Consider the following 22,470-nt stretch of genomic DNA (forward strand, 5'->3'; position numbering starts at 1 on the left):
TCATTTATTTGGGACTCAAAATCAAAATCACCAAAATATTCCTGCTCTAATTCAGAAAAACAAAATCCCAAACGAAATCGGAAAATCAAAACTAGAAATTAATGCCCTGCTTATTAAAGATGCGTGCATTGGGGTCTAATAGTTTTTAATGATAATTTATTATTTAATCAAGACTGAATGGAAAAAAATAATATTGATTAATATGGTCATAATATGGTTGGTTATTCAATCAAGCCAAACCGCCTATATAACATGTAAGCAAGAAACGCCGTTCTTTCTTTCTCTCACAATTCATCATTGCACCCAATCTCCAGTCGTTTTTTCTCTCACAACCGCAAAGCCAAACACCAAGCTCCACACACAGATATGGACAACATCTGCGGAAAGGATCTTTTCTCGCCAAATATGGTCCCCCTCAACATGATACGCCAATCCGTGCTGACGGTGACACCCAAGCGGAGGACGACGGCGGAAAGGACCTTTGCTCGCCAAAGATGCATGGTTCCCCTCGATCCCTATACGTCTCCACTTTTGCAAATTGTATGTTTTTCCTTTTTCCTTTAATTTAAGGGTTTGTCACGATGAATATCTACAATTTAATTACGTGGGCTTTAAATTTTATGTGTATGAAACATTATCTTTTTGCAATGATAATTATTTACTTTTTGGTTCATGTAGTGGTAGGGGAGGACGGTGATGATATATTAGAGCAAACTGTTTCCATGGAATTATTTGATGTCCAGTTTATATGATGATGATTATTAAAATATGGTTTTAAAAAAATACTCACGTGCTCTGTTTGCTTCCCCCTTTTTTTTTTTTTTTTGTCCATGAATGAGGATGAACGATGATGATGATGATGAGGAATCTCTATGAAAGTAGTTTAGCCATTCCCTCTAGTGTTAAAGAGTTGATTAATCTTCACTGATAGTGAGTTGGTCGTAGTTTTTTCTTGCCCTAAGAAGAAAATTCATGAATCTGCCACTGTTTAGTGAAATATCCTAAATCAATTGATTTGGAAATACTTTTAGAGGAAAATTACTTTTGAGTTTGTTGCTCAATTTTGGCATTATATTGATCTATTTGTTACTATTCAACTGCCTTGTTGGGTTTTCACATCATCACTTTTTTTATATTGGTATTTGACGATGTGATTGCAAACAGGTAGCAAGGCTGATCTTGATTATATTCCTTTCGGCTGGGGCCCTCCTGTTCTTCCTGGTATGCTTTTGATTTTAGAGACAGAAGAAAAAAAAACCTATAGATAGCCTCCTCCCTCCTCCCACCTTTTTCCAACTCCCTTCCTCTCCTTCCACACTCAGGCATTTTCATTCAACCCTTGCATATGCTGCTTCTCTATGTTTCATCATAGCTTTCATTTTTTCTCTTCTTAATTATGACGTAATATCTATATATTTGTGCACAGGTGAATGTTTGTTTTGTTTAAAGGTGGATGAGCATCCTCCTTCAGTCTGCCCTTATAGGAAACGTGTCCCAAAGAATGCAACAGTTGGCAGTGGTGGCGATATAGTTTGTTCGGTTTGTCATAGGTTCTTTCGAGGCAGCTGTTGTGGCCAAGATGCTTTCAAGGTGTGTTGTATTTGTGGGAAGATTGGTGACCACTGGTCTACAGTGTGCCCAAGTCCACTCCGCCAGGAGAAAGATATTTCTTTTAATAATGACCTTCATAGCTATTATCCGGTTAATAAAGAAAGTTTGGCCCCTCAATAAGGTCTGAGGTTTGCTTTGTTTTCGGGTTTGTGAGAACTTTTGTCAGTTGAAATAGTAGAGAACGGAGAGTTTCTGGGACTCTAAATTCAAAGCAAATTTTTTTTAAAACATTATATGTTAATTACTATGTAACGAATATGTATAAGCTCTAATAATGAGCAAGAGATTTATGTTTGCAGATTTTCCTTTGCTCGTGATTTAAGAAAAAATACAACATTTTGCACATCATCTAATAGTTGCTAACATAATTATTGGATTACCATCACCTATTGCAATGGCTAATATACGTAATATGTTCCCATGGTTGCCCTTAGCCCTATGCCAAGGGTGAAAGTATATCCTCAACATTGAGATGAGTTACTTCCTGATAGCCTTTGCCTAAGTGCTGTTTTTAGTAGTTGAGGAGGATTTGGTTACCATGTTTTTGTTGCAATTGTAGTTTTGACTACTTGTCATTCAGAATACAATTTTCTAGCTAGGTTCCATAGAGATATCCACCCTAGCATTTGACAATCTGGATTCAGATTCTCTTACATACAAAATTTCCATTTCTTATTATAAATCAGCAAGCATATATATCCGAAATTTTTTTTTTCTTTATGTCCATTTCTATTGATGCCTTGATGTAATTCGTAGGACAAGAATTATAAGTTTTAATCTGTGGATTCTAATTCAATAATGTATGTATTTATGAAATCAAATTATCCGCTCTAGTCAACTTTGTTAAGCCCGTATCTGCATGTGCATTGCCGTCCAATTTAGATTGTCTTCCTTTTCAGTAAGAGAAATTTTTTTAAATGTGACATGTTTTTTATTTTTCGACAACGACAATGTATTATAAAATATATATGGTCCATGAAATTTGAATTTATGACTTTTTTAAACAAAACTTTGACAATGTGCTTTAATCCAAGGTATATCATTACCATTTTTTTCAATACTTGACACATGTCTATATCTACAACCATAATTAATAGATACGTGTCAAATATTAAGAGAGACAGAGAAAATAAATGAGCAAAAATATTTCCGTAAAAGTGGTGTGTCATGCGTATTTTGACCACCTGCATAAATGAGTCCAGCTGACATACGACCAAACAATAGTCTTTGATGTGCTATCGGCAATTGGGCTATGACAAACCAAATTGAGTACACGGACAATTATCCCAGCCCAAATAGTGTGAACCTTTGTAAGAGAGAGAATCTAGGTAACCTTTATTTGCTGGGGCGGCGGCCGGGTTGTTTCAATTTTTATTTTTCACCTTTTGGGGCTCTTTTATTTATTTTATTTATTTTTATTTTTTTGACAAACTTTTGTTTATGTTATTCACCATGAAGTAAAAAAAAAAAAAGTGGGTGTTTCAGAAGCGCGTGCGTTTCTGTGCGTGTGTTTTGCCTCTTGAGTTCAACAACGTTATACTGTGATGTGATTAAAACATCTGAGACGCTTTATCTTCTTCTGTCTGTCTGCGTTTGTTTTTGTTTGTCGAGGTTTTAGACTTTGAAGAGAGAAGAGAGGTTCTGTGGGATTTCGAAGGAAGCATGGCTTCAACGGCGTTATTGATTGTCGTGTTTGTATTTGATCTGATTGCTTTTGCGCTTGCTGTTGCTGCTGAGCAACGAAGGTCCAGTGTAAGTCTCTCTCTTGGAATTATTTCATATGGTTCAATATTTAGAAATTATAAACTATTCATGTTTTTTTTTAAATCTTCGTTACAAATTTTCCACAGTTTTTGTTATCAGATTTAGGGGTTTATTGCAGCCACACTTTTACTTTGGCCTTCAGACATAGAAAGTAGTTGTCTTATTGCTATATTCATTGTCTGTCGATGGATAGTGAAAAATTTGCGGGAAACATGAAACAGAGATTTTTAACCAAAATATGAAATGTGGTTAGGCGAGTTGGCTAGGGTAATATGCCCGCACCTTTGCAAGTTGCATACGAGTTCAAATCTCCCTCCCTATAGATTAAAGTAGTGTAAAATATCGCCTTGTGAAAATGATATTAAATTTGTTGGTGAGGAGGAAATGATTTTGCTTTGGAGATGGATTCCGGTGCAGACTTGCAATGGCTATTTAGTGTTTGATTAGAGGGTATGGTCTGAATCTGGGTAATTTTCAAACTGGAGAAATCCATCAAACCGTAGGCTACAGAGGGAAATGTAGAAATTGCTTGTAAGTGCATACAGCTGTGATTTAGTTTATTAGAATGTAAATTTTCTAATAAACTAAATCAGCATAACATGGATAGATATCAAAGAATAAGATGAGAGAGAGAGGGTAGACTTGAAAGCTGACTATGAATCTTAAGTTGGGATTCACAAAAGCCAAAGAAGGGAGATAAATCTCATAAGATGTGTGCATCCTCAGCGTTCTACAAGAATTGCAGTGAGGGATAGTTCATTTCTAAAGCGTAAACACGAACTAGGAGGAAACACATTCTAATAGTTTAAATTATTCGCATCAAACTGGTTTCTCCTACAATTGGAACATTGTTAGTTGAAGTAATTGAGTAACTTCAGTCTAACTGGAGCGCATGTGAGATTTCCTATGCGTGGTCGGGTCGTAATCATCTATTATTCTCCCTTGCAGGCCAAGATTCAAACTCTAGAAAATTCCAGCTATTGTGTATATGATTCTGACATTGCAACTGGCTTAGGTGCGGGGTCGTTGCTGTTCCTGTTGGCAAGTCAAGTTCTTATAATGGGGGTAAGTCGATGCTTGTGCTGTGGAAAGGCTTTGAGACCCAGCGGTTCTAGGTCATGGGCAATCATGCTCTTCATCACCAGCTGGTATGTGCACTTATAATTTGGTCATGCTCAGAAATTATATTGGTTAATAATCTCTAGACTTTCACAAGCTCATAACCGGACGATTAATCTTAACCCTGCTTACTGGCATCACATTGAAACTTCAGGGTGTTTTTTCTTATTGCTGAGGCATGCCTTCTTGCGGGTTCAGTGAGAAACGCGTACCACACCAAGTATAGGACTGTGTTTACGAACGAAAAACTATCGTGTGAGACATTGAGGAAAGGAATCTTTGGGGCTGGCGCTGCCTTTGTCGTCTTCACGGGGATATTCTCCGAGCTTTATTATGTTAGCTATTCCAGGGCTAACGAACTGGAGACTCCCTATAGCCGAGACACTGGCGTGAGGATGCAGAACCTTTAAAAACCAAGTTGAGGGAAGTGAGAGTGATCTTCTATTGTCAGATGTAGTTGGTTGATTAGCAACTGTAGTGCTCATCTTATTATGTATGTACTTGACTTAACAGAACGCATTATGATTGATTATTTATGATTTATGTATGATATGGAGTTTAATTGGATGAGGATTTTACGCTATATTTTGTCCTAACTATCACTGGACTGGTGCTTTTGGAGCCATCCATCAATGACAATTTGCTTCAGAATTCTATTTCTATTCAAACTAATGGCTGTTTTTTTTAACCCTTTGATCTGAGATAAACCTACGTTTGAAGCATCTGTCTCAGAATTGTGGCCCCAACATGCACATGGTAGTCTCTAGAACTAGAGTGAGAAGATGAGAAGAGGTGGACCCTTTTGCAATGTGATCAAAGAAAGAGCTTTTTGAAGAATCAAATAATATGAAACAGATTCATACATTTTCAAGCATACTTTCCTATAAGAACATCAAAAATAATATTTGGAAAATTACTTTACAACCCAATTTTTCTGTCGGGACTTGAAGCAAAGCATGATTCTGAACCAGTGGTCATAAAATATGGGCAAACAAATCCATGTAATCTAATTCAGATATCCAAATATACATTACATATATATCCACAAGAATCTTCCATCTCATTCTCTTCTGTCTGTCTGTCTGCCCTGCTGTAGGAGACCCCATTTCCCTATCACAAAGCACTCACTTACACTCTATCAATTTTCATTCATATTGTAATAACGAACAAACTCAGGAAACCTACTTTTACATACATAAAAATGGACCTTCCATCAAGTTAATGGAAATGAAAGAGCCCTGGAAAGAGTTACAAATTAATGGACATCTTAATTCTTAAGAAGAAAAACCTATAAATAAATAAAAAAAAGAAAAAAAAGACAGCTTCAAACAGTCTACATCTCTCTGCATAAATTTCATAACTAGCAGAAATTATTTATCACCTGGTCAAGTAGAAACTGTGACAAACTGACAATGACATTAAGAGAAGAAAGAGACTGTTTCCCCTGCCTTATGAACTGTGAACACACCCAATTCAAACAGAAACCTAATTCCTCTTATGGTTTTATATCAGAGCCGTCCCAAGGCAGATTGAGATCAGTAGAAACAAGGGTTTCAATGTCTTCCCAGTTCCAGTCGTTTGAATACACATCCATGGCGTTGCTTGAAGTGGGCACTTTCCAATTAGGCTGAGAAATGTTGGGCATGATGCTTGTAATGGTTGGCTCCTCCATGACTTTGAATTGATCTTCGGCTGCCACGGTGGCGTAGTTATAAACATTTGAGGATTGCAAAGATGTTGAGATGGAAGACAAGTTCGTGTCAAAGGAACTTGAAGTGGTGCTAATTGAGCTTGAGAAGGGAAAGCTCAAGTTTCCACTCTGATGAAGGAAAGGCAGAGTACTGGCACTTAAACCCGGTGATGATGAGGACGAAAAGATGATAGTATTATCCAAATTCTGTTGAGGCAGCGCCTGATAGAAAACTTGAGACATGGGTTTCTGCTCTTGGTGATCTGTTTGATCAATTGCCGCACTGTTTGTGGTGGTGGTTGTTGTGGCTGCAGCAGAGGCAGAAGTACTGTTTGATGATTTCTTGAGGCGCTTGTTTTTGCGGCCACCGCCAACAGGGACGTTCCGGAGAGTGCCGCCTTTGGTCCAATGCCGCTTGCAAGCTCTGCAGAAGTGCCTTGGCTGTTGCTTGTTGTAGTTGTTGTAGTAGCAGAACTTTGTGTTGGTAGATTCACACCTTGGGCACTTCAAAGGCTCAGGTTGTTGCTGTTGTTGCCTCCTCATGGCAGAAAGTGATTTTGGGAGCTGAAAAGTCTGACCTTGCAACAAGCTGGCCTGGCTCCAATCGAGCCCATCACTAGAAACTTGCTTGGTACTCAAACCCATCACCCCGAACACCCTCAAAACCTGAAACCACAAAGATTAAGATCGCAAGGTCAGGTGAAATGACCAGAGGAAAGGGATGATTGTATGGTTTTAATATCAGGTGAAATGAAATGCCTTGGAAGCTGATGAGAAGTGAGCATGTCTTTCAGTCTCCTTATCTTAATAATTTTAAGCTCTCTATATATAATATATTTTATATATAACCATGTATACTATATCTATGAATGTGAATTGATAATTTGTAACAAGAAGAATAAAAAGAAATGATGGATGATCGAAAATTTCTAAGAAAAGCTTTGTATGGTCCAGGATAGCTTGTGATTGATAGAGGTGGGGTTTTGGTACTGGTGGGTGGTGGCAACCCTATAAAAATTATGCAACTTAGGTGACAATCAATAGTACCATGCTCTTCCTTACTCAGCACAATTTTATAGAAGAAAACAATTCAAGTACTTAAGTAACAAGAGAAACAACGTGGACTAGAAGGGAGAGAGAGAGAGAGAGAATTACTTAACCCCGAAGGTGAAGGTGGGTTGTTGACATGTGGCTGCTTCAACACCATCGATAGTGCTCTACATGTTGGCGATGTAAAAAGAACATATACTACGTAACTAGGCAATACATAATTATAATAATTTGAACCATTTTTGATAAATGATATAGAAATTTATTAAATCAACGGAGAATAAAGGACTAGGAAATGAAGCAAAATGTGTCACACGATGAGCGATGAATATCGATCACATTTGTTTCCCCAAAATTAAACTTGATCCTCTAGATAATATTGTGTTCGGCAAATACCATTTACAACAATAATTTCAGAAAATTTGGCCATCAACGTATAAGCATGTAAAGGAATAAAAGTACACTACGGTCCACGGAGTAGCTAGCTCTCGTCTCCATCAGTCAAGTGTTTGTTTATATAGAGGGGTGGCGGGTAGACCCCAGTTTTGTAGGGCTGAAAGTGGACACTTGAGCATCACGTGGTGACAAATGGAGGGTTTTGATGATCCTATGGCCCTATGGACATGTGATTACATGTTGTAGATAGGTTGGCGTTATGTGTTCATATATATATATATATATATATCACATCCATGCACCATGCAATTCTGCAATGTAGCCACAACCCCCACCTAGAATTTTGTTTCCTCTCTGATAATTTTTCATTTTTTTTAGGAAATAAAATTAGAACGTTACAGAGAAAATTAACATGATTGTTACACGCAAGATTACATTTAGAACAATACAAAAGTTTTCATCAGAATATGTTGGAGTTGGCCGTCAAACAAATAGGAGCACGAGAGCCACGTGCATGTATGTACTTTAAGGCACCACAGGAAGTGTTGTTAATTAAATAATTTGAAGCAAATCCCATCTTTGTTAGATGTTGATCAAAGATCAAAAGACAGAGTGTGAAAGGAATTGAAATGAAACTTCTTCACATCGAATGGTTAGTTAGGTAGAGGTTCTTGTTGTATATAGTCGCCTTCCACACACATATTTTATTATAATCCAAAAGGAGACGACAGAATATATGTTGTGAACGAGTTAAACTTAATGCAAATTAAGCACAGAAACGAAGCCATCATACCACATTCGTAATTGAATATTAACAGTTTAATCAATCTCACTGACCAAATGAAGAATTGCCAAAAAAGGGCTTAAAATATGTGAAACGCATGCCATTGCCAACGCCTTGGTGGCTCGTTTTATTGTTTACTATCGTTGTCACTAATTAAGTTATATTTTCCATGTGGGGGAGGAAGAACTAGGAAGGGGGGTCCAAAGATTATTGCTCCACGTGTCGCGTTATCATGGGTTTGAAGGGGTCCCGGGGTTGGACCGGGTGTGCAATGGATGATGGTCCCAAGGGGAAACGTGGATCCAAATGTTTAGGGTTTGTGCATGCAACATTAATTATGGTCACTTTGATTAACAAGTTGTTGTTAGCTAGTCAGCAATCATAAACATCATTTTCAAATTTCAATTCCCTGATGCTGCACTTGAGACTTATTTTATGGGAAAGTCTTGTGATTGAACTTTGTACTTGATTTTCGAGTTGATTTTAACTCTGAAACTAATTCACGCGTGTGTATGACTGACTGATGGTATCTCCAAATTGAGAGGAGGAAGAGAATTCGTAGGTCAAGGAAGCAATTGTGACACACAAGAAATGGGGTGTGGAATATGAAGCTGGCCTGTGGACATGGGGCCTAGTCGGCTTAGATCTAATAATCTTTTTTATAGTGGTAGGTGATGGTGGGTCCATTATTTGTTTATCGTATGCATGGAATGGAAGGATGGAAGTAAAACATAATATAATTGTTTCAAGTGTAGTAGTCAAGCTGCTCTCTTGATGCAGGCTGGCTTCGTCATGCACAATTTTAATAATTTGGATTATCTTATCAATAATCGAGCCGACTAAAAACCCTAGACTCAAATTAGCCTTTGTTTGGCATCCCCTTCAACCATGTCCGCCAGCAAATTGTCACACGTGACTTTTGAGTCTCATCACTTTTGCCTAATGCTCTTGTAGTTCAAATCTAATCATACTATCAAGGCTATCCCCATATCAATTATATCCTCCTCCTAGAACCTGCAATTAACTGCAAGGAAAAAAAACATACAAATACCAAATCTATATTTATCAAATGTGAAAGTTTTTTTCTTCTTTTATACAAGCAATATTAAAGGAACAGAAAATCAAATACCAAATCTTGAGTGTAAGAGTAACTAATTTTTACTACTTAAACGCCTTGCATACTAAATACGACAATTACATGAACTCATTTCTTAGTGGCGAAGAAGATGCATGAAACACAAAGTTGATCTTCCTCACTGCGTTCACTTTAGAATCTTACTTTTCTCTCTCTTTTAGGCGGCCCTCTCTCTCTCTCTCTCTCAATATCATGACATTAGTCGTATAGATGTGGGGCCCATGCCTATATTTTATGTCACCACTCGACCTTTACAATCTGCCAAGGCCCTCTCTCTCTCTCTCTCTCTCTCTCTCTCTCTCTCAATATTATAGCATTAGTCGTATAGATGTGGGCCCATGCTGAGGCATGCGCGCAACCATCAGGTATCATGGATGCCCAAAAGGTTTTTCTAGGACAAGGTCTGCAAGTAAAAAAAACAAAAGGTGTCCTCAATACTACTCACGAATATATAAATTAAGACAAGGCCAAAGGGGAACCAAAGGCGGTTAATTATATATTATGCAGTTCATACAGTGAACTGGGGTGAAGATAGATCATATCTAAATACAATCAGAGTACAACTAAGTCTCAACACACACTGGCACCAAAATCTTGTAAAATATCTCAACATCAGGGTGGCTTCCAGCAAAACTTGATGCTCTCTCCTCCTAGAACTTGAAATCCTTCTTCTTGTTTTTCCCTTCCTTTTCCTGCATCTTACGTTTCCTCTTCTTCTCATTCTGCACCAAAAACATCTCATTAGAATTTGTCAAAACAAGCAACCGAATACAAGCACTTATTTATTTCTTGAATTCCTATATCTCTACACTAGTTCAAGGTTTACCTCCGCAACCATATCACTGAAATCTTCCCGCTGACTTCGCAGCTTCTCCTCCTCCCTTGCTTCTTCATACCTGAGAAATACAAAATATGTCAAATTCACTGCTGCTAAGGTAATGGGAAAAAAGAATCAACATTCTCATGTTTTTTTAACTTACTTTGCAGGCAAAACATTCTCCATAAGTTCCAATTCTTCAGGTTGTAAAGTGACATCCACTTTATCTGCTTTCTGACCTCTAAGCAGATCAACCTAAAGATAGAAGCGACAAATGAATCAATACATAAGAAAGATAATTAAATAAAAAAATTGGTGGCAAATACAAATTATACAAGGCACTAATACACGTCACTAGCTTTCTTATAGAGCTTAATTAACATATTTGCCATTTTCTGACAGAAGTAGCACCTCAAGCACATGCATTTCCCAATCAAATAATCCCCTATTTTACACCCTCTAGATAGAGAGTTTCTTACCCTTTTGGCCCCTGCTTTGTCTTGGGTGCCACTACCAACAACATACCTGTACACAGAAAACATATGAAAAGAATGTTTAAAACAAATACAAATGGAAAAACAAAGAATAAACCGGGACTATTTAAAGCATAATGCATACGTGTGTGTTGTTCCAAGCAGTGTCCCTGGAGCAATTTTTTCTTCTTTTTCTTCAAGTACCTTTACAAAATAAATCAGAAGAATTAGAATAATAATAATAACAATCAACACATGCTAGGCAGAAGTCTCCAATCACTGAGCTTACTTGGTATAGAGGCCTTTCAGGTTCCTTTCTCTGCTGCTTACGGAGGTCAATGACATCAGGTGTCTCAACACCAGTGGGAGTACTGAGAAGGAGGTGAAAATTTTAGTAAAAAGAACAACTCTGATATTACATCTATTTTCGTTGCAATCTTCAGTGGCAGAAAAACCAAAAAGAAGAAACTGGTTTTTGTGCTTAATAAAATCAGCGTATTAACGAAACTAAATCCGGAAACAACGAAGATATATACAACTGCACAAAGCCTATTAAAACAAAAATAAAGAAGGGAAACAAAAGAAACATGATACCTTGAAAGGCTATCTACAGATTCAATACCATCCTGTAAATCTTCTTCCTCAAGTTGTTCTTCCTCTTCCTCTTCTTCTTCCTCCTCTTCCTCCTCCTCCAAATCACCCCAATGCTTTGTCTTATCAACAGGCTCTTCCTGAATTTTAGAAGATGTCATTGTAATATAATCAGAAGAGGTTATGGTCTAATGACAATTCAGTAAAAATATCTAAGCCAATCAGAATTATATTCCATATATTAATGAAGTCCACCTAGCACCGAAGTAAAGAAAGTTAGCATTAGTAAAAGCAGTTGACGTCTTATGAACACCTAATGCCCACCTTGACACTCTTGGCATCTAAAGGCCGTGTGAAAATAGAAATTTCAAGACAAAGCATAGTGATCCAAATCACAAGCTGTACCTCATAATTAGGCTGATCTTGTTGCTGAACACCAAAAACATCTCCATACAACGGTTGCCCATACTAAACAACAAAAGACAAGTTAAATAGTTACAAAACCAATAGCTATATAAAGTAGTTTGAATTAAAACAAAACAAAAAACAAAAATAACAAGCAGTTAAAAACTCACTTCATCAACAGGAGGCTTTCCCCAGCCACCAGCATGGTAACCAAAGCTAGCTCCAGGGGGGATAGGCGCATTCAGCCCGGGGATTTTCAGATGTGGATATGATGGTGGAGGACCATATCTCTGGAAGAAAAAATTCAACAATTCCCAACATTAATAAACGTTTGCATACACCATAGAGTTATAAACCAAACACATCTTTGCAGATTCACCTGCATATTGATGAGCCATGGGGGAGGAGCACCATCTGGCATACCAAGAGCTTCTTTTAGTTCATGTGAAAGCATGCCTGGCTTCATCTCCCTCAGTTTCACCTGAACAGAAAACAGGGAAATAAAATTAATACAAATTAAGTTAAACCTTCAAAGACTTGTGCCATAATTAGTTTGTCATGAAGCATAGAGAATACAACAGATTAGTGCCTGAATCCTACAGAACTCAGTACAGAGTAATTAAATTCTCCTCTAGTCAAGAAAGGAAAACCAACTGCACACACAAAATGAACTACTCATTTATTTAGCTAGGCATGAGTACTGCAGCTAGCAACACAACTGAACAATTCAATACAAATGCATGAATAGATAATGAAAAGCATATATGCTGTCACGAATAAGCTACCAATGAAAATATTCACTTGACAAAGAACATTAAGTTGTGTATGCAGATGCAGGAATAATACCTCAAACTCCTTCCCTTCGTGGTACAGATCACCAAGAGTTGTTAACTTTGGCTTAGTCTGGTACTTGAAAAACGCATCATGGAGAACCTAACAAACAGGAACCACAGTCTCATCAGAAAGACAACATATGATCACTGCAAATGCACGTCCTCTCAATTACAGCATTTAAACACGAATACAAAGACTGGATGGAAATTGTAATAAATGGAAACCTGATAATCAATATCCATTTTCCCCATCTTTGGCTGCATACGTTCTCGTTGTTTTTGCTTCAATTTCTTACTATCTTCTTTTTCAATGTACGCCTGCAAAAGACACCAAATAGTGATGAACCGGCAACACTGTTAGACAATCAAAATGACAAGGCAGATAAAACCATAATTATATTCTGCAAACCCAAGAAAATATGCATATGCATTCATAACTACATAGGAAATTAAGCACTGGCAAGACAAATTCCATGTAAATACATCGCTGGTGAGATTAGAGTAGATGTAAGTTTCAAAGTTATAATTTAATTCAGCTTCAGGAACCAAAAATAAATAAAAATCACTTATAAGGTTAAAAGATTTAACATTTATGAGCCAAACTTTAATGAAGAAGTAGAGCTTGAAACAAACTCATGCTGTCGCATTAAAATCCAAGCTCCTCACAAATTTTCAAGCACAGTACAAAAGGTTAAGCTTGGCTTGTTTAATTAACATAATATTTTCTTTGAACTCCGCTCATTTCTTTTATGGTCCAAGCTCAAATGAGCTGAACAACACAAGTCAAACTTAAACCTTATCGAGAAAATTTGCAGCCTATTCATGTTCACTATTAGAATTCAGATGCAAGTTGGCGCCACAGAGAAGAATACTCTAAACATAATTATCTCATGACCAATTTACCTGTCTAATTTTCTCAATTCCCGTTGCAGCAATGAAATCAGGGAGCTGAAATGGTTGTTTCTCGATACCACGTTTACCCTGCAAAATCAATCCACATGAGATACAAGTAATCATTTAGAATCACCACTATATTTTTCCACATCCAAACCATCAGTGTCAAATTTTAAAATTAGAGACGTATTGGGCCTGATGACTAAGCATTATGGGAAGGCATCTGAAAATTCAAAGCAGATATATCAGCGCCTTTAAAGTGAATGAAATCCCAAAATCCATCATGCAAAGGTACTGCAAATATCCACAATAATAGTACTAAATTATGCCTAGATCCCCACCCCTACTAGCAGATACATATAAAGATAAATCATTCAAGGTGCCATTTTCCAAACACCTACAAGTCCAGGCTCCATGGTTGTCACAGCCGCTCTCCTGCAAGAACCACATGCATACATATAAGAGAAACCTCATCGACGTGATCTTCCCGCACTCTATTCCCTAATCCCAACATGTTAGTCATACCCATTAATCATGCATACACATTTTAATCAATAGTTTTAACATTAGGGGGATCACTAACCTGCAGAAATTTCCTTTTCTGACACCAATGCCTTGGCACAGGTACAGTATTACGATATGATTTCAAAAACACCAGCAGCTTAGGATCAGCTGCAGTTGCATCCCACACCTGAGAATATGTAGCCAAACAATCTTAATTTCAAACCTTAATAAATGGACAACAACAAGAACAACAGATAACAGTAACTTAAACAAACAAAACACAGCATCAACACCTCAACAACATCGGGCCTAGCACAGATCTGTTTCAATTCTGCAATCTTCATTCGCCGTTGAAGCTGAAAGATAACAACAACAAAATTTGTCTTAGCCTCAACAAAAATAATGCTGCTAATAAATAACGTTAACAATAACAATATCAACAACCTTTTTCTTTTTGTTTGAAATGCCTCCTCTCTCTTTTTGTTGATTATCCTGCTCGTCCTCATCCGCATCTGAGTCGGCCTTCTTTTGCGGGGCTCCATCTTGAGACTCATCCTTCTTATCCTCCTGGATGGATAAAACGATTAATGCATTGTGCGATATCCTTGCAAAATAAATTAAGCACACTAACGTCTTTTATTTATTTATTTATTTTAAATTCCCTTTTTACCTCAGCACCTGCAGAGTCCTGGAAAGTGAATTTTTCAAAAATTTTTCTGAATTCCTCATCCATGCCATCATTTAACGCTGCTTTCTCTGGAACATATTCAATTTCAACTTTCTCAACAATCTACACAGTTCAGAACTTACATTAATACACATGATAAGATGATACAACAGAATCAGCAGATTATTTCAACACCATTAGAAAGCTTTATTCAGTCGTTCACATGCTACTGGGAAAGAAAAATTAGAAGAATGAATCTCTAAAGAAAAACATAAAAAGTTTTTCAAGATTAAAAAAATACACTAGAAGAAAAGTAGTTCAACAATTTTCAAATTGATTTTGCTAAAATTACCACCGCCGTGTACAAGAGCAAATTGATTAATACTACTACCTACAACAAGAAAGAAAGAAACAAAATAAAAGTTTGGAATTCCACTTTCTTCACCATTTAGGATATAGATAAGACACAGGGTGAAGATGCAATAGAAAACGGCTACTCCTAAGCTGCACACGATATACTCATTACAAGGTAAGAAGTTACAGCCAAAGGACTAAATATCAAGATAAATTCCAATCCAGGTAAGAATTCTTTTTGTGAAATTTAATCAAGAGGTGTACAGTACATCCAAAATAAAGAAAACTAGAGAGAGAGAGACAGAGCAAGAATATGGTTCGACCAAATTCTGCAATTAATGGATGGGCATATTAAACCCTTAACATTGCTTTTTTTTTTCGTGATTTCCATAGCAGTTTCTAAGTAAGCGCACAAAGCGCAGTGTCCAAACCCTACGCTAATTAAGCAATAGAAATTGAACCCAAAACCCTAATCCCACTGATCTACTAACTGCGAAGCATAATGACATCGAAATTAGACCATCAAAACCCTAGAAATCAGCAACCAATAACAATTAACTAAACATTTTACAAAATAACCAGACAGAAAGAGAAGCAATGAACCTGTTGAGGGACTTTGCTCTCCTTGGCATCACCCTCGTCGCTCTCGTCGCCGGCGCTGGCTTCCGGCGCCTGAGAGGCTTTGTTGTTCTTCTTCTGCTTTCTCCTGCGCCGACGTCGTTCGCTCTCCTTCGAATTCTTGGCAGCGGTCGCGTTGTTAGAGACTGGATTCAGGTCGCCGTTCGCGACGACGCCGTTTGGCTGCGAGAGAACCTCCGCAGTCATGTTTAGGATCGGTCTTGAGCTCTCAACGAAAACAAATAGAAAGAGGCTCCCGCAGCGCACTGTCCGTCAGTGTGTGTAAAAGGGAGAATTAACTGGGGGGTGGATAATGGGGTTGGTTTTTATAGGTACACGAACTGGCACGTGACTCATCACGTGAGAGGCTATAGCAAAAGTTGGGCCGGATCAAGGCCCATTGCGCTGGACTTTGGACTTTAGGCCCAATGTTTACTGAACTACAAAGCGACATCCAACCCATGTCCCACCAGCAGGCAATCCTACCATAATATGATGTGGATGTGGATGTGGATGTGGACCATAATTATGGTTTTTGTTTCCTCGCAAATAAAAAAATTTTGTATTTTTTTCTTCTAATATAAGTGATATTGAAAGACAGGGAAATTAAATACAAGACTTAAGAAGATTAAGGGGCAGTTTGGTATTATTGTGCTGTGAAAATACTCGTTGTCAGATTTGCTGTGAGATAAAGCAGTTTGATATTTGGTAAACTTTTCGTTAAAAGTGTTGTTGGTACTGATTCCCGCATAATCAGAAAATGATTCATGCATAATCATTAAACCCAGCGCCTCTTCGAACCTAATTCCTGCATAATCAGAAAATAAAAACACCTCATTAGCTGTTTTCCCTTATAGCTTTCTCTCACACCAATTTTTAACAATAAATGATTTTCTCATAGTTTACCAAACGGGCTGGACTTTCAAATAATTTTAAAAAAATCATTTATCACCCCAAATAAGCAATGTCAAACGGGCAATGTTTTTAATCATTTGAACTATAAGTCTCTTTCTCGAATAGTATTCTCGATTATTTTTTAAAATTAAAATTTAATTGTAATAAATTTAATTTTAAAAAATAATCTAGAATACTATTCGAGAAAGAGACTTAGTTCAAATGATTAAAAACATTGCCGGGAGACTTTGGAAAAGACCACAGGAGAGATAAATTTTTTAAAAGAAGCCAAAATGGACTAAATTGTCCATATTTATTTTTGGATTTCCTAAGGAATCCTTTACATTTGCATGTCTTTAGTTTTTAGAGGTTTTTTTTGTCTTTTTTGAAAAAACTTTGGCTTTTTTCAAAAGTGAAAATTTTTTTGTGACTAAAACCTAAATTATATACTATGGTGTGTGTATATCTCCCTCCCTCACGTCCCATCCCGACTTACCCCAGCCCCAAATCACCATCTCCGCAATCCTTCCGCCTTCCTCCCATCATAGCTCATCTCTCTCCCTACCTCTGACACAGCGCAACTCCACCCTTTTGGAACCTTCTTGAGAACTTGATCGCATTTTGAAATTGGGCTACCAATTTTTGGTTTCTAATGGGTTACAACAAGGAAGTGAAATTGATTCTTCCATATTAGTCCACGTGGTTGGATCATTTAAATAAATAAAAAAGAGATCTTTTAATTATATGAAGTTGAGTCAATCTCTATGATGACATTGGGTATTATTTTTTACTTTATTTTAATTTAATTTACCATAAAATGCATATAAAGATATGGAACTATGGAGGGTGAAAAATAGCATTGTGTCTTTTCAAATCTATATGGTGGATGGAAAGATAAGGTCGGTAAAAAAATAGGACAAGAGTGAAAATAACAGCACTCTAAAATAATGTCATTTTGAATTTTAATAATTAATGCATGTGCACACCTTTGTACAAGAATTTTGTACTCATGTTAGATTTCTAAAAAGGATAGAATTGAAGAAGATTGCCTTCCAAATTAGATGAGCCATACATGACATTGTGATCCTTGATTTGAAGGGGTTTGTCTTCCTCTTCAATAAGATAAATTTTTAAATTTTTATTTTTATTTTATAAAATTTGACTGGTCCATGCAATTTGAATTTATGACTTTTTTTTTAACAAAGCTTTGACGATGTGCTGTGATAATTTTTAGACTTTCAATTGTCCCACCTCCATAAGTCTCGCCGACAAATGATCAAACAATAGTTTTATAAATCTAAATAAATTAAATAGAGTCTATAAATAGTTTTATAAATTCCGGAACGAAAAATAGTTATATAAATGTCAATATTTAAAATTTGTTTTAAAATGCAAATTTTATTTATTTTAAAGAAGAAAAAAAAAAAAAAAAAGCAACCCTTTCTTAAATGTGCAGAATCCTTATTTTGCTTGAGAATAAAGGGAAAGAGACGCACAAAAAATATAAACATGAGAAAATGTCCGTGATGTGTGTAAGAAACGCGGGTCGGTCCGCACAAAACCTCTTTCTTTCTTTCACTCACCATATGTGCTGGATTCTATTCTAGTTCTTACCCAAAAAAAACATCCTCCTCTGTTTCTCAGTTTCTGCCTCCTCCTCTGTTTCAGATCTGTGAGAAAACACATAGAAAATCCTCTGTTCTTCTCTGGAAAATTGAATTGTCTCGGCTTAAGAGCTCAAAACAACAGTTGTCCACGTAATAAAGGTCCTCGCTTTCTCTTCCTCCTCATAACAACACACAGGAACGGCACAGAGGAGGAGGAGGAGGAGAAAGATAGAGATAGAGAGAGAGAGTCCCATATATTATATACATTGTAGACACAGACACATCTATATATCTAGAGAGAGAAGGAGAAGAGGTGATGGGGTTGGTGGGTGGAGAGGAAAATAAGAATGCTACTGAGAATGGAGTGTCTGGTTCTGAATTTCCACTTGGGAGCAAGACCAAGTACAAGAGAATGGAGTCCGAGGTTGTAGACACAGAGGAAGATATTCCATTGAGAAAGGAAAACCGAAATACCCGGAAATATGTCTTTGCCTGCGCCATCTTTGCCTCTCTCAATTCCGTGCTTCTTGGATACGGTTGGTACTTGAACCTGATCTTCAACATGATCTATATGTTTTCAGCTTGATCTGCTTAATTCTTGATATACTATTTTGGTTTTATTCAATTTTGGTTTTCTTTTTTTGTTTTCAATGTATTTTCTTTATTTTAATATGTTTATTTTCGATCTATTTGTTTTGTGAAGACTCAATCAACTGGAGTTATGTGTCAGACTCAATCAACTTCTTCAGTTGTCTGGCATTTTATATAAACAATAGATATAGCACAAATATAGTGCACGTTTAACTTGGTGTTTTAGTGAACTTTTTTCTGCAATTGATGTAAATTTTCTACGAATGTTTTCAACTTAATTGTTAAAAGACACTTTTTGTCTTGTTGGATTAAAATGTTACAAGCCCGTGAAGACAGTTGGATCATCTAAGTGGACGCAATTGGATTCAGATCAAGAGTCATTTTAGTTTATATATTGAGATAACCCAAGTGAACAGAAATATCATGTTTTGGGTTAAGTTCCAGAAATATAGGGGACAAATTTCACCTCTGAAGTTAAAAGTGTCATCTTGCAATATGCTTTTTTAAATGCTTTGAGCAATTGAAACTAGCACAATGAAGTAAAGAATCTGCTTTGACAATGAAAGTCATCGCCTTTCGAGAATATGTTGTTCCATTGTTTTTTCTTTTTCTCTGGGCCTAATCCATTGTGATTTTGGTTTTTATTTAAGAAGATTCTTGAAGTCAATCTTAACCTTTCTAATTTATGTCCCTTTACTTAGCTGGTAATGTGGGTTTAGTACTACTGTACAACTACGTGGTTTATAATGTGTATTTATCACGATGCAGATGTGGGTGTTATGAGTGGAGCAATTTTGTTCATCCAAGAGGATCTAAAAATCACAGACGTACAACAAGAACTTCTTGTTGGAATTTTGAGCATAATCTCCCTATTGGGTAGTTTAGCAGGTGGAAAAACATCAGATGCCATTGGTAGAAAGTGGACAATTGCATTTGCATCCTTTGTCTTTCAGACTGGTGCTCTCATAATGGCTCTTGCTCCTTCTTTTGAAGTGCTGATGATTGGTAGACTCTTTGCCGGAGTGGGGATAGGGTTCGGGGTCATGATCGCACCTGTTTACATTGCTGAGATTTCTCCTGCAATAGCCAGAGGCTCGCTTACATCTTTTCCTGAGATTTTTGTAAATCTAGGTATCCTTCTTGGATACATATCAAACTATGCTTTTTCGGGACTTCCAGTGCATATGAGCTGGAGGGTCATGCTTGGTGTGGGAATCATACCTTCAGTCTTTCTTGGATTTTCTCTTTTTGTGATCCCTGAATCTCCAAGGTGGTTGGTGATGCAGAATAGGATTGAAGAAGCAAAAATAGTACTGACCAAGACAAATGAGAGTGAAAGTGATGTGGAGGAAAGATTGGCTGAAATACAATTAGCTGCAGGGATGGCTAATGCTGAAAAGTATGAAGCAAAAGCTATATGGAACGAAATTTTGAATCCTAATCCTGCAGTTCGTCGAATGCTGATTACTGGTTGTGGAATCCAATGTTTCCAACAGATTACCGGTATTGATGCAACTGTGTATTATAGTCCAACAATTTTCAAAAATGCTGGGATCAAAGGCAACACTCAACTTCTTGCTGCAACTGTTGTTGTTGGGTTTACCAAAACTGTGTTCATCTTGGTAGCTATCTTTCTCATTGATAGAGTGGGCAGAAAGCCTTTGCTTTATGTGAGCACAATAGGAATGACCACTTGTTTATTTGGTCTGAGCCTTGCTCTAGCTCTTCCAGGAAATGGAAAACTGGGAATTGGATTGGCAATATTAACTGTTTGTGGAAATGTAGCTTTCTTTTCAGTAGGAATTGGCCCAATTTGTTGGGTCTTGTCATCTGAAGTCTTCCCTCTTAAACTTCGAGCTCAAGCATCCGCCCTGGGGGCTGTTGGTAGTAGGGTCAGTAGTGGTGTGATTACCATGTCCTTCCTCTCCGTGTCTCGAGCAATAACAGTAGCAGGAACCTTCTTTATTTTTTCAGTGATTTCAGCTCTCTCTGTTGCTTTTGTCCATACATGTGTTCCAGAAACAAAAGGAAAGTCTTTAGAAGAAATTGAAATGCTTTTCCAAGATAAAGGAGAATGGCAAAGCGGTGAGGTTGAAATGGGAGATGCAGAGCGTCTAGTGCAGAAAGCATGAGTGGGAGGCATACTTGATTGCTAAACCACAAACTTCCAACAGTAGAGCCTGCAAGCCCAAAGCCATATTGGGCAGGTTGCGGGTTACACATATTTTGTCCTAGTATACTTATTTTTCACCAAATTGTTTGAGCAGTATTATACTGATTTGTCTGCAAAGTGTACCGATTGCACATATTATAACAGAACCAAAAGAGGTCAAGATTCTGTCATCTTGTTCTTGGCCCCCATGTACTTGAACTTATTTAGAGCTTCCATGTTCTTCACCATGAAGGCTCGTAAGATAGAAATCAGATGGAGTTGAGTTAATTGAAACAATAAGGATTGTGTTTCTGGTTCTCTACAACTCTATACATTTTATTAAGCAGCTCTAAATCTAGATGTGTGGTTCCTATGGTTCTTGGTGGTTTTCATTTGTTACTGAATAATCTATGGACTGTTAATTTGTTTTCATTTGCCATTTGTACCAGGGTTTAGTCAAAGGCCTTGTTGTAACCTTGTTCCACTCAATTTTTCCTATCAGAGTGTAGCTGATGTGAGAGTTTTTTTTTCCTGTTTCTGTTCAACTCTTCAAAGGGTACTTTGAATCCAGTTATGGTTGTTAGATAATATAGTTCAATGAAATAGAATATGTGCATGACACATCAAATCCAGCAAATACATTACCTTATCACGCAGGTTGCTAGGCGGAGGAGATTTCAGTTCTGTGAACAAAGGAACACTTTCCAACATCCAAAGACTTCTGATTGTGAATGTGAAACATTGAGCAACATCTGCCACACAACTCTCATCAAAATCATTACAAGTTGTTCCAATTTTGATTTCAAAGCCTTGAGATATACTGGAGGGCATGCTTAGTGGGTGCCTTGAGAATTTGTAGTATTCTCCCAACTATTTTTTGGATCTACTGCAAAGACTAAACATACTGCTAGATGTTGCATTAGCGTTGGAATATCTGCATCATGGTTATTCAACCTCAGTGGTTCATCATGTATCTGATTTTGGCATTTCCAAACTCTTGGCCGAAAGGGCATTGATATCTTTGTGATAGTTGATCTTTATGTCTTCCGGGATGTGCAATATATTATCTTCTATTACCTAAAAGCCTTATATCTGTGTGATGTTAGAAGCATCTCAGAGAAATTGAAATATGTGCATTGCTTAGTGTTCTTGCTGTTTGATTGAATAAGCTTGACAGTACTATTTTGTCTACCTTAATTTTAGCAGTAATCCCTGAATCAATATGTTCTTTTAGGAGGATATCAACATTTATTTGATGAGCGGAAACATAGTGAAAGTGAAAGAACATATTAAGGCCACATGTGGTGTAGACCAACACGTTCAACATAAAGACAAGGACAATCCCATAAAGGTTATACTTAGATGCTTAAACATATACAACTTCCAGTGTGAATCTTGTCCTTGAGTAGAAACTGGTCCCAGAATAATCCCTCCTTTTAGGTCAAGCATATTCAATCAAGAATTAGAATATACGTAGACATTCACAAGAACCGTCTTATTTTTTTTGGGTACAAAGTGATA

General features: G+C 37.1%; 5 protein-coding genes across 7 annotated transcripts; 3 read left to right on the forward strand and 2 right to left on the reverse strand.

The window, feature by feature from the left end:
* The first annotated feature begins 304 nt into the window (after positions 1-304).
* LOC117625053 lies at positions 305-1,749 on the forward strand. 2 transcript variants are annotated; one of them, XM_034356620.1, is made up of 3 exons: positions 305-540; positions 1,165-1,221; positions 1,427-1,749. In XM_034356620.1, exons 1-3 carry the CDS (start codon positions 495-497, stop codon positions 1,729-1,731), a joined length of 408 nt encoding a protein of 135 aa, XP_034212511.1. In that variant the 5' UTR covers positions 305-494; the 3' UTR covers positions 1,732-1,749. The 2 variants fall into 2 exon arrangements, with proteins under 2 accessions (XP_034212511.1, XP_034212512.1); XM_034356621.1 differs by having other exon boundaries at positions 491-501.
* A 1,347-nt stretch (positions 1,750-3,096) lies between these two features.
* Positions 3,097-5,072, forward strand: LOC117625052. The gene is made up of 3 exons (XM_034356619.1): positions 3,097-3,363; positions 4,324-4,523; positions 4,649-5,072. Exons 1-3 carry the CDS (start codon positions 3,274-3,276, stop codon positions 4,902-4,904), a joined length of 546 nt encoding a protein of 181 aa, XP_034212510.1. The 5' UTR covers positions 3,097-3,273; the 3' UTR covers positions 4,905-5,072.
* Positions 5,073-5,663: 591 nt separating this feature from the next.
* Positions 5,664-7,277, reverse strand: LOC117625051 (dof zinc finger protein DOF1.4-like). Of its 2 annotated transcripts, none has more exons than XM_034356618.1 (2): positions 6,944-7,277; positions 5,664-6,850 (listed from the first exon to the last, which is right to left on the reverse strand). In XM_034356618.1, the coding sequence occupies exon 2, from the start codon at positions 6,827-6,829 to the stop codon at positions 5,990-5,992; it is 840 nt and encodes a 279-aa protein (XP_034212509.1). In that variant the 5' UTR covers positions 6,830-6,850; positions 6,944-7,277; the 3' UTR covers positions 5,664-5,989. The 2 variants fall into 2 exon arrangements, with proteins under 2 accessions (XP_034212509.1, XP_034212508.1); XM_034356617.1 differs by having other exon boundaries at positions 7,232-7,249.
* Positions 7,278-9,966: 2,689 nt separating this feature from the next.
* LOC117625811 (splicing factor 3B subunit 2) lies at positions 9,967-15,994 on the reverse strand. The gene is made up of 18 exons (XM_034357376.1): positions 15,691-15,994; positions 14,737-14,856; positions 14,511-14,633; positions 14,360-14,422; positions 14,146-14,253; positions 13,572-13,649; positions 12,894-12,986; positions 12,682-12,768; positions 12,215-12,316; positions 12,006-12,125; positions 11,836-11,898; positions 11,434-11,570; positions 11,129-11,210; positions 10,985-11,043; positions 10,846-10,891; positions 10,530-10,621; positions 10,376-10,445; positions 9,967-10,271 (listed from the first exon to the last, which is right to left on the reverse strand). The coding sequence occupies exons 1-18, from the start codon at positions 15,910-15,912 to the stop codon at positions 10,200-10,202; spliced, it is 1,737 nt and encodes a 578-aa protein (XP_034213267.1). The 5' UTR covers positions 15,913-15,994; the 3' UTR covers positions 9,967-10,199.
* Positions 15,995-18,124: 2,130 nt separating this feature from the next.
* Positions 18,125-21,326, forward strand: LOC117625066 (probable polyol transporter 4). The gene is made up of 2 exons (XM_034356636.1): positions 18,125-18,742; positions 19,566-21,326. Exons 1-2 carry the CDS (start codon positions 18,523-18,525, stop codon positions 20,927-20,929), a joined length of 1,584 nt encoding a protein of 527 aa, XP_034212527.1. The 5' UTR covers positions 18,125-18,522; the 3' UTR covers positions 20,930-21,326.
* Positions 21,327-22,470: the final 1,144 nt, after the last annotated feature.

The sequence above is a fragment of the Prunus dulcis genome, chromosome 4 (assembly GCF_902201215.1).
Source record: "Prunus dulcis chromosome 4, ALMONDv2, whole genome shotgun sequence".
NCBI lineage: Eukaryota > Viridiplantae > Streptophyta > Magnoliopsida > Rosales > Rosaceae > Prunus > Prunus dulcis.